The 11873-nt window shown below is 43.7% G+C and overlaps 1 protein-coding gene across 1 annotated transcript; it reads right to left on the minus strand.

Annotated features, from left to right (window-relative positions):
• Nucleotides 1–1862: 1862 nt before the first annotated feature.
• SMCO1 (single-pass membrane protein with coiled-coil domains 1) lies at nucleotides 1863–4776 on the minus strand. The gene is made up of 3 exons (XM_080919199.1): nucleotides 4712–4776; nucleotides 2987–3136; nucleotides 1863–2603 (listed from the first exon to the last, which is right to left on the minus strand). The coding sequence occupies exons 1-3, from the start codon at nucleotides 4759–4761 to the stop codon at nucleotides 2159–2161; spliced, it is 645 nt and encodes a 214-aa protein (XP_080775325.1). The 5' UTR covers nucleotides 4762–4776; the 3' UTR covers nucleotides 1863–2158.
• Between the last annotated feature and the right edge of the window lie 7097 nt (nucleotides 4777–11873).

Raw genomic sequence — 11873 nt, forward strand, 5'->3', positions numbered from 1 at the left:
AAGCTCAGCAATTTAGAGATTTGGCTGTTATTGTTTTTCCTCTTGGTTTTTGAGGTGCTTAACATGGACCCTATACCTGAGATTTTAGCATGAGTAAATGCCTAAATGGTTTGGTATGTTGAATCTGAAGAGCTCTACAAAGAGATCCATTTCTGTGATCCCAGCTCTTGGGAAGTAGCCACAAAAGGATTATTATATATAATCTAGCCTTTGCTACATAACTGGCTCCAGGCCAGCCTGGGCTATCTGAGACCCTTCCTCAATCTGTCAGCCAGTCAGTCAGTCAATAACTGGATCTTCATCAATAGCCTAACTTTATTTAGCATTAGAAAAGTACCTATGGCTTGGTACACACCTTTAATGCCAACACATTGCAGGAAGATCTCTGTGAGTTAGAGGTCAGCCTGGTCTATACAGTGAGTTTGGTACTACTTAAGGAGACTCTGTTTCGAAAGAGAAAAGAAACACATGTGTCTTGTAATCCCAGCATTTAGCTAGTAGCAAAGGTAGAGGCAGAAATAGTAGAATCTAGAGTTGGAGTCTATTATGGTTTGTATGTGCTCAACCCAGGATGTGGCACTATTAGAAGGTGTGGCCCTGTTGGAGTAGGTATGTCACTATGGGTGTGGGCTTTAAGACCCTCATCCTAGTTTCCTGGAATCCAGTCTTCTGCTAGCAACCTTCAGATGAAGATGTAGAACTCTCAGCTCCTGTACCATGCCTGCCTGGATGCTGCCATGTTCCTGCCTTGATGATAATAATGGATTGAACCTCTGAATCTGTAAGCCAGCCCCAATTAAATTTTGTCCTTATAAGTGTTGCTTTGGGGCTGGAGAGATGGCTCCAAGGTTAAGGACACTGACTGTTCTGCCAGAAGTCCTGAGTTCAATTCCCAGCAACCACATGGTGGCTCACAACCATCTATAATGGGATCCAATGCCCTCTTCTGGTGTGTCTGAAGAGAGCAACAGTGTACTCACATACATAAAATAAATAAATCAATCTTAAAAAAAAAAAAAAAAAAAAAAAAAAAAGAGTTGCCTTGGTCATAGTATCTGTTCACAGCAGTAAAACCCTAAGACAGAGTCCAATTTGGGTAACATTGTGAGTTCCCAGTCTAACAGACTAGTTCTACTCCCTTGTAAAGCTGTAAGAAGGCTGATCTCACCAGAAAGTTGAATGCTTGGCCAGAGAATCCTGTGACATCTTGACATTTACTGTGGCACAGTCCTCTGAGGTCTTCAGCCTTCCTTTCTAAAGACTAAGGCCCACAAGCTTGGCAGAACGGAGCAAGACCTGGAACTGTGGCTCTGAGAAACAGACAGGTGCTGGGAATGGAACTCAGATCCTCTGGAAGAACAATGCATGCTCTCCGTCACTGAGTCATCTCTCTACCCCTATATTTTATGCTTTCAATTGATTAATTGCCCTTTAAAAGGCATTCAAAATCCAAAATGTTCAAAATGAGCAAGCAGTCTGATTCTTCCTAGGGAAAGTTCCCCTATCCGGTGAAAAGAATTTCTTTCCCTTTAACTCTTTTAGATTCTTAATCCCCCCCCCAAAACCATATCACTTAAGTATCATGGCAGAAGTGGATATATCTAAACTTATAAACAGCATCCTTAAAAATATTGTAGGTATGCTGGGCAGCCATGGCACACACCCGGCACACAGGAGGCAGAGGCAGGCAATATTCAACTTTGAAGTCAGCTGAATCTACATAATGAGTTCCAGGACACAGAACCTGTGTTGTGAAACAAAAAATTATAGATACACACACACACACACACACACACACAAAACTGGTTTTGGCCCTTTTTGTATATAGCATTATAAGTATTAAACAAAACACCAAATCTGAGTAATGGTTCCATATACATTTCTTTATTATGTACTTGGTGGTATTGGGGATTGAACCCATGGCCTCATACATACAAAAAAAAATGTGCTCTAGGCTACACCCCAAACTCTATTTCATTATAAAAAGAGTTTGCTTACTTTTTACATACACAATATTCATTGTCTCAATTTGTCATAATTTCTTTAGCTTTCCTCCCACTTTCGCTATCAAATAAGCCTATAAAAATTAAATTATGCTTTTTTTTGTTTTTACATTACAAATGACTGGAAGTAGAACTGCTGGGTCAAAGGTAACAGGTTAGTCTTTAACTAGGGGCATCAACTCTTTCAGGGGTGCCCTTGAGTTTTCAGGGGTCTTTGCTGCTTTCCCCTTCTCAATGATCTGAACAGCTCTAAGCAAGCCATCCTGTAGAGCCTGGTTCCTTACCATGTTGGTGATCATGAAGGAAACATCTTTGATGTACATCTGTCTTACATTAGCAGCATAATGTTTTCCTTTGTTGCCATGTACAAGGAAGAAGGTACAAAGCGCGGTGACATCTCTGTCTTGCAGCCCAAACTCCTCCAGCACAGACTCCCACACAACCCTAACGTGCTTGTTCTTGGCTTTTCTTCTAAGGACAGAGGCTAAGGTCGGGAGACTTCTCACCAGGTCTGGAAGCTTCTGAAGCATTCGAGTGTGCAAGCAAATAAGGACCTCAATGACATAGCTGTATAAAATATTTAGTTCCATTGAGGTGAACCTGCGAAAGATGTGCAAAGCTCCTTAAATGGAACAATTTGTGTCTAAACAAAAGCTGTATTAGATCAGGTTGGCTCAGTGTAAACCCTGTCGAAAAACCAGCTGTGTATTTCAGAAGTATGACCTACACCAGACTGCATATCCAAGCTCTCGGGCCACCCATAAAGCTTTGAATGGAGAGGGAACTCCTTTACTCAGTTCCCATCAGTAAGACTCACAGGTACGTACTGCGGTGCCTGGCATATAAACAGGTGCCCAGATCAATGCCTTCTGAATGGAGGAACCAAGCAATACCTTTGGGGATCATGCCAAGCTCAGTTTTGGAATCGCCACGAAAAGCTTTTACAAAATCGCAAAAGCCAGAATTTCTCAACCATTGCTCACCGGAGGGCCAGAGCTGCTGTCCATATCTCATCTTGGGCTGCTTGGTTTGCCAAAGTCTTGCTATGGTGTTCAAATCGAAGTGTCAGATTATCCTTGCTGATGTCTAGTTCTTTGAACTGTGTGTCTAGAGCTTGGAGCTTGTTGTCTACTCTACAGGGTTAAAGAACCAAAGGAAGTTCAGGTTATAGGAAGCCTGGGACTCCTGCATGTACGTGTGTGTATGTGTTTGTGTGTGTATGTGTGTGTATGTGTGTGTATGTGTTTGTGTGTGTATGTGTGTGTATGTGTGTGTGTATGTGTGTGTATGTGTTTGTGTGTGTATGTGTGTGTATGTGTGTGTGTATGTGTGTGTATGTGTTTGTGTGTGTGTATGTGTGTGTATGTGTGTATATGTGTGTGTATGTGTGTGTATGTGTGTGTATGTGTGTGTATGTGTGTGTGTATGTGTATGTGTGTATGTATGTGTGTATGTGTGTGTGTGTGTGTGAGACCTAGGCTTCATACCTTCTAGGCGAGAGAACTATCAACTATGTCCAGTTCTCCACAACCGCCTTAGATCCTTGCCCTCCCCAGGCCTGCTTCTACCACCCACACTTCTTTTGTTTTAGTTTGCTTTTCATAAGTGTACATTCTAGGTAAGAGATCAATGGCTATTTCTGCTCATCCTAAAAAGAATTCTTAAATTTAAAATTTAACTCTGAGTGTAATGTTTCCTACCCTAGCCCATTTTAAAGTTTCACAGTTAATTCAGTTATTTGAACTAGAAATCTAAGAATAAACTCAACACCCCTCCAACTCTATCTAACCCCTCCCCTGCCTGCCGTCCGCAGTAAGACACTCCGCCATCTTTCACCTGGCCCTAGGACTGCAGTAGTCTTGCTGGACCCTTGCTCCAGTCTCCGATTCATCCTCCACACACCTCTCTAAAGTGTGATCATTTAACTCAGCTAAAAACTTATCTTACAACCAGATTTAGGGCCAGATCAGCTCTCCACAGCAAGGAGTGTAATGGCTTTGTGAGTTTCCTTCCACATTCTACTTGCTAATCTAACTTCAGTCTCATATGAAGCCAAAATGTAGTTTCTTCATTTTAAAACTCTTCCCCACATTTATTTCCTCATAAACTCACTCGGATGCTATAGTCCAGCTGAAATACCCCTCTCTAAAGAGCTATGTTTCTTAGGCAAAATCAATCGATCCCTCCTTTAGTCTTTTTGGAACATCTCCAGTATAAGGTCACTTGTTTTAAACTGTATTTTTTTTTTTAATTTACCATTCTTAAAGACCATAAACTCCTTGAGGGAAAAAGCCACATTTTATTTATTTTTGTAAATCTAGCATAAATTGAACAGTTATAAACATCTCAAAGCAGATTTTTTCTAGGTTCTGTGCATGTACGTGTGTGTGTGTGTGTGTGTGTGTGTGTGTGTGTGTGTATACATACAAGCACATGCAGGTAAAGGGGATTTAAAAACCAGAGCCTTTCAACTACACAAGCATTCTACTACTGAGCTAAATCCCAACCCCCAGCTTTTTTGTTTGTTTGTTTGTTTTTATTAGCCCGTTTACATATTTTTGAATCTGCATATCTCAAAGCACTTTAGCAAACATGATTCTAATTAGTGTGTCTGCTGCTCTCTGCTTATTCCTAGTCTTCACTACTCAAGTCCCATCTTCTGAGGTCAGCACACCCAGGATTGTTCCCTCCCTGGAGCCCTGAGCCACCTTTTCATTGCCTCCTTCAAGGATATCAGGGTTGTGGTTTCATGGTTCATCTTCTTTAGGAAAAGGAGAGAAAACAAAACACAGCTCGATGAATCCCCTGTAGAGGTTGAGATCCCAAATCTTCTGCTGTTTTCCACTCGGCAACAGGCAAGAGCAATGGGAACATGCCGTCTCGTCTAAACACTGCCTGGAAGGTCACCCAGTGCAGGAAGCTTTTTATAGCTTGAACATCCAGATATAGTTTCAAAGAACCGATGGCATGAACACAGGTGTCCTGGAGTCCACTATGACATTTGTCTTTGAAAACAGGATAATCCCACCTAATGACCCAACACTTTAGTAACCTACTGTTATCTGGATTTTTGGAGTTTGCTGTTTTAATAATAATAACATGTTTTTTTTTTTTTTGCCATTTTATTTATCGTTATAGAGCAACATACAACCATATACAAAGGCAACTCTGTTTATACTGGAAATGTATATATGGCATATAAAGGTATATGTTACTTTGCTCTGTAGATCAGGCTGGTCTTGAACTCAGAGATCCACCTGCCTCTGCCTCCCTAGTGCAAGGATTAAAGTGTGTGCTACCATCATGCCTGGCACTTAAAGACAGGGTTTTCCGTGGTTATCCTGGAACTCTCTTTAGACCAGTTCAAGCTGGTCTAGAACTCCCAGAGATCTGCTTGCCTACTTCTGCTTCCCTAGTGCAAGGACTAAAGGTAAGTACCACGATGCCCAGGTAACAGTACTTACCTGGGAGCCATCGCTCTAGCCCCAGGCTTCATATTTTAATAGCGTTCTTACTAAATTAGAAACTAAATCAATTCTTAAAGAGTCCCTTATTTCTTAAGGATGATAATGATGGGTTTACAGTTAAAAATCTAACTAACGGTAGGAAACCACTGAGTACTATGGAGAGCTACTGAGAGAATTAAATAAGGAATTGACAGAAAAATACAATGACACAGACTTTCTCTGTGGTGGTTTGAGCCAGCAGTCCTCTTTTCAAGAAATTAACATCCCCCAAGCCTATAAATTCAAGGCCAAAAAACTAGGCCACATCTCACCCAAAAAAAAAAAAAAAAAAAAAAAAAAAGTGTTGATAATAATAACAACATGCAAACTCCAAAAATCAGGGTAACAGTAGATTACTACTGTTAGGTCATTAGAAAAATGCTTACATTGATGGTGGAATTATCCTTAAAGTATTGCTTAATAACTACCAGGGGCTTAACTGTGAAGGATTATAAACTGGAGAAACTTGTATGAGCAAAGTCACAGAGGCGGTAGGTGACTACTATGTTCAGGTAGATACAGTGTAGGTAGGCTTTTGCTTCATTGTTTTTTTTTGGGGGGGGGCAGGTTTGCTATGATTATCTATCGACCTGCCTCTACCTCACAGGCCTCCTTGCCTTAGCTCCCAAATGTGAAGGCCATGAGTATGTACTATCAAGTCCAGCTCAAGAAGGTATATTCTGATCAAAAGATTCATGAGAGCCTGAAAAAAAAAAACTAAATTGTGCACTGTCCATACACTGAATTATTTATTCCCATTTAATACTTATGGAGCATCATAAGCATGCAATAAATAGATAAAACCCATGAATGAATGATGAGAAGGCAAAAATCTTCCCTCCCAGAAAGTATGCTCACAGAGAGGCAGAGGGTAGCAAAGCTGAAATGCTGCGAGAGAGCGAAGGGTTAATCAACAGAATGGAGAGGCCACCTGCAAGACCAGAGACTAGGATTACAAATCACAAACTGAACAAGGACTGAGATCTAAAACAAATACCTCGGTAGAAAATAGTACTACCAATCATAATCAATTTCATTTTAAAGTTTTGAGGTTTGTTTATTTTTATGTGTATATGTGTTTTAAGTGCATACGTGTGAGTACCATGTGCTTGCAGTGCTCACGGAGGCCAGATGAGGTCTCAGGTCCTCTTGGAGCTGGAGGACTCCAAGATGGCTTTTAGCAGTCATGTGGGTGCTGGGAATCAAACCAGGGTCCTTTGGAAGAGCAGCCAGTGCTCTTGACTGTTGAGTCATCTCTCCAGCCCCCTAATGACACAATTTTAAAAGGACAACAAGCCTACCTGAAGGAAAGTGTGATAACCATTCTTGTCAACTTGACTACATCTGGAATTAAACAAAATCTCTAAATGGATTTCTGTGAGAAAAGTAGGTTAATCCACCTTTTTTTAAATGTGTGTGTGTGTAGCGGGGGTGGGGGTTGTTTTTTAAGACAGGGTTTCTCTGTGTAACATCCTTGGCTGTCCTAGAACTAGATTTGTAGACTAGGCTGGTCTTGAACTCACAGAGTTTCTCCTTGTTGGGATTCTGTTACCTAGCACCTGTTACCACCCCTCAGTTACCTAGCAACAGCCAGGTATACCCCACCCCTCAATTACCCAGCAGTGGCCAGGTATGCTCCGCCCCAGTGACCTGACACTATAAAAGGAGCTGCTTGATCCCTCCTCTCTCTCTCTCTCTCTCTCTCTCTCTCTCTCTCTCTCTCCTCTCTCTCCTCTCTCTCCTCTCTCTCCTCTCTCTCTCGTGCTCTTGCAGCCTTGCTCTCCCACTCCTACCCCTCCACTTCCCTTTCCCTTCCCCCTCTCTCCCTCCACGTGCTCATGGCCGGCCTCTACTCCTCTACTTCCCCCCCTCTCTGCCTCTACCACCCTCTTAACTCTCCCATTACCTGAATAAACTCTATTCCGTACTATACTGTTGTGTGGAAGGGATTCCCAACATGGACCCCCCCCCCCAGAGGCATCTCCCTTGCCCCCAGGCCTCGCCGCACCTCCATGGGCCATATGCCCACTCTCTTCATCCTTCCCCTAACATTGGTGCCGTGACTCAGATCGTCATCCTTTCACAACATTGGTGCTCCGTGACTTTTCCTTTCAGTGACTTTTCCTTTCAGTGACTTTTCCTTTCATTGGTGCCCCGTCATCTTATCCTTACACTCCTGCCTCTGCTTCTGCTGGGATTAACAACAATGCCTGATTGGTTGATCCACTTCTAATATGGATCTTTGAGCTAAGAAGAAATTCACCTTTAGTCATTTTTGCCTTATCTTAGCCTCCAACTCCAGCAGGCACTCCCTGGGAACCCACAGGCCACTCATGTCAAGAAACAGGTAGGGTGACTGTAGACCCTCACTTCTCTCAATCCCCCAGTCTCATCTCTAGTTCTGTAGTAGACCACCTGCTGCACCTGCCGCAGCCTGGACTTCCTCTCTGCCTCTATCTCCAGTGGAACAGATGGATCTTCCACTCTAACCTTTCTCACTGCCACTCCCAACTCATCACTACACACACACACACATCTCCAACTCCAGCATGCATTCCCTTGGAACCCTCTAATCCACCAAGCCTGGTGGAGAAGCCAATAGGCCATCAAAGCAGGTCAGCTAAGGGCTTTTTTGTGGTGCCTGCACCATGGACAGCTACTCCGAATTGGGTGAAGGCCTGGTAGGTAAAAGACCCCCGGCATGGTGGAGGGCTTGGCCATTCCGGAGGCTCCTCGATCTCAGGACAGATTTTAGGAGGAGCCAAAGGCTGGTTCTCGGGCAAACTCTCAGGCTTCGGAGCTTCAGGTTTCGGTTTATACTCCGACTCAGAGAGCCAGGGCTCGGGAGCCTGGCTTCCGTTTGCGCACCCAAGGCTGGACCCAAGGTGGGGATTCTGAACTAAATCTTGCCAGACAGTAATGTAAGTCAAAGGTGTTCTCTGGAAGTCAAACATAAGCCACTCTGAGGAGCAAGATGTCTGCCATAGTCCTTTTTTAATCTTAACTGACAAATTGTGTGCTCTATCGTTAACTTCAATCAAACTCAGAGGAGTTGTCACAGTCTGTCTCACCATCAGTCACAAGTAACACAAAACAGAAACCTAAGACACACAAAGACTAACAGATGCCTGTCTCTGTAGGACCCCCTTTCGGGGACCCCCACTCAGGACACGGGGTTACCCAATGAAACACGAGAGACCTTGTTGCAAAAGCATGAGGTAGTTTAATGACGGAGCTCCGGGCCAATATCTCATGCAGGAGTATCGGCAAAGAGGCTCAAAAGCCGGGGGTTTTTTATAGAGGGAGGGTCAAGGGGGGAGGCTAGGAAGAGAAGCTCTCCCAATATTCACTGCAGTCAGGGAGTCAGGAGCCCGAGCTCCACACAATGACCTCTTTGCTCCTTTCCCCAATGTGGGAGCTTGGGCTCTTCTCAAGGACCTGGCATTTACACAAGAATTAATTACACTCCAGGGTCCCAGGCACTGCGGTGTTTATATAAGTTACAGCTTTGCTAATGACTGTGAATTTCAGAGCTCTGCAATCATGGCGTCCAGGTGTCTGGAGGAGGCAGTTAAACAGTTAAGCCCTAAATTTCCTAGCTAACAACTGACAAGATACTCCTCTCTGTCTGTTCACTCCCGAATTCTATCTCTTTGTATAAGAGATAGCCTAGACAAATCATATTCAGACAATAGGAATCATTTCTCCTAAAAGAGAGAATTCAGCATTGCAGAGACTGCCAGATAGTGGAAGGTCTTAATTATTAAGGACTGAAATATACTATGAAGAGAATACCAAAAACCAGCAATAAGATTATCAGGCCTTGAGATTATCAGATCTTGAATTTAATTTCCTTTCATCTCCACCTAGACAGACAAAACCACTCCAGAAATACAGATGGCCGGGAGGGTGTACAGCTTCTCCAATCCAGGAGAACTACTATACCCTCACCGGCACCCAGACAGGAATCATCCAGGCGTCCCTGGGGTTCCTTAAGACCTCTTGGGACGTCTCCCAAGGCAACGCAGTCGGTGAGCCCCTGGCACATCTACCAATACTCACACTCCCCGCCTCTACCCAAGAGGTCAGCCTCCATCTCTACCCGAGACGCAAGCGACTGCAAAACCAGAACAAGAACTCAAGAGCAACTGCAGAACCAAAAGTACAGAACCAGAATTTAGCCAGCACAGAATTACAAAGACACAGACAATATCTAACCTCCAAGTGGGTCTTTGGAGACGAGGGTGGTCGTAGATCCCAGACGGGCCCCCAAATGAAAGTCTCCCGCAGAGGGGAGACCCTCAGTCTAGTCTCGGGATAACATGACCCCCCAAGAACTCACGAGAGACTGTCCTTGCTGCAATCACAAGAGGTTTATTGAAATCCAGCGCTGGGGTCGAAACTCATATCCCACCCAAGGCAGAGGAGTTCGACCCTGAGTGGCTGAGAGTAGGGGTTTTTATGGAAGACAAACCACAACCTGAGAGGGGAAGTACATCATTGGAGAATACCAAAAATACCTGTGAAGAATCATAAGGGAAACACCAGGTTTTCCAAGATTGTTTATGATGTGTTATTTAACTTTTATGTTTTTACGGTTAGCCAGTTCCTGGAATCAAAGGATAGTATTGCAGAACTGGCTAGCCTACATTTTTGGCTCTACTCTACCTGCTAGGGGTCTTCTACTTTACCTGTTAGGGAGCCAGGCTTTCAGTAGGGCTTGAAAGAAAGACACAACTCTATTCAGTTACCAGAAGTGTTTTACTCCATCTGCAAGAAATCCAACTCTAAGCACAGCTGGCTCCAACTCCAGATATATACTCACAAAGGTATATACATACAAAGGCAGTATGCAAATTCCCTAGCTGCAGTGTGGAGATGTCACCCCCTGGGGTGAAGTCACCCCCTGAGGTAGCAAAAAGCAAGAACAGGAACAGGTGTGGAGTAGGCTTGTGACTGGGCATTAGTATTACAAAGGTGTGTTTTCCCAAAGTCAAGGCATGCAAGCAGAAAGTTCAGCTAACCCTTAGCAGGTGGGGGTTGGGTGTAACTCCCAACATTTTATATTTTCATTCTTTCTCCTCTCATCCAAATCCTGTCCCCCATTCTTATAGTCTGTAGCAGATTATCTGTTGTGGCCTCTGCTCACTCTCTCTGCCCCTATTCACAGGGGACAAAGCAGATCCTGGTGGAATACTCTTTTCCTCCTTCCTGTGGACTCTCTCAGAATCACCCCCCTTTAAGCCCATTCTTATTCCTAAACGTCAGCTCCCAATACCTTGTACCTGGAACCCCCAGTGGTCACACCTAGAAGGATCCTAAAAGTGTTTCCCACAAGGCAACGCACAGCTACCACACTTACCCAAGATCCAGGCAGGGCAACGGAAACCAAGGAACAGACGCTGGAGAGCAAACTGAAAGCAAGACAGACAACACGGATACAGACAACCGCAGTACCTGACATCAAGCTTGAGTTGTTCCTCTGACCACCATTCCTCAAGACCTCATAGGGGGTCTGATTTCCTGGCCAATGAGTCTTAACTACCGGGAGACACCCCCAAGTGAGACATGAGAACGGATGCAAACATAAGAGGTTTATTTTATGACAAGTTGGGGGTCTAACTTGTGGTGAGGGAATGGAAGACAACCAATGGCTATAACAAGCGGTTTTTATATTTTTAGGGGTACAGTTTACATCAGCAGGGTTACAGTTCAAACTTATTGGCTAAGCATATTGACCTTTGAATCTATTGGCTAACAAGCATATGACACGCATTAGAAATCTATCTGGGACCATAGGTGACTATCAGTCAGTATATTCTGTGGTTTTTTAAAGAATGTTCCTGCTCTTCTTGAGAACTGTGGGTGAAAAATGGAACTTGACCTAGTCTTGACCTGAGGCCATGGGTGTAAAGCTGGTGAAAGCCTCTAGGGTCCTTCAGTACCACCACCTACCTGCCTTGTTTTCTATCTTTTGTATTCTATTGGTGAAGCTTGCCTCTGAGGTTCCTGTTCAAGTTCCTAACTTTTTCATTTCCACATTTCCCTCAGTTTGGGTTTTCTTTATTGGTTTTATTTCCACTTTCAGGTCTTGAACTATTTTATTCATTTGTGTTCCACTGTGTGCTCTAGTTTTTACAGACTTCTTTAAGGTCTTTTTTCATTTACTTTTTAAGTACCTCTATCTTCTTCATGTAGTTGGTGTAGGTTGATGTGAAGGAGATACATGATTGGACAGATGAAAGTTGGTGGGAACAAGTTTTGGAAAAGTGGGAGAGGAGGAGAAAGCAGGAGATTCAAGAGGAGGCAACATGGAAGCAGACGTGGATGTTTCTCTCGGTGCATCTCTATATGGATAAGGTTG

Source organism: Micromys minutus (genome assembly GCF_963924665.1).
Source record: "Micromys minutus genome assembly, chromosome: 7".
Taxonomy (NCBI): domain Eukaryota; kingdom Metazoa; phylum Chordata; class Mammalia; order Rodentia; family Muridae; genus Micromys; species Micromys minutus.

Bases quoted from the DNA above. Each gene is read 5' to 3' on its own strand.
- SMCO1 (XM_080919199.1), bottom strand. From the start codon at position 4,761: ATGAACCATGAAACCACAACCCTGATATCCTTGAAGGAGGCAATGAAA. The intron at 3,137-4,711 runs GTGGCTCAGGGC...TTAACCCTGTAG, and splicing joins TTGAAGGAGGCAATGAAAAG to AGTAGACAACAAGCTCCAAG. The intron at 2,604-2,986 runs GTGAGCAATGGT...CATCTTTCGCAG, and splicing joins ACAGCAGCTCTGGCCCTCCG to GTTCACCTCAATGGAACTAA.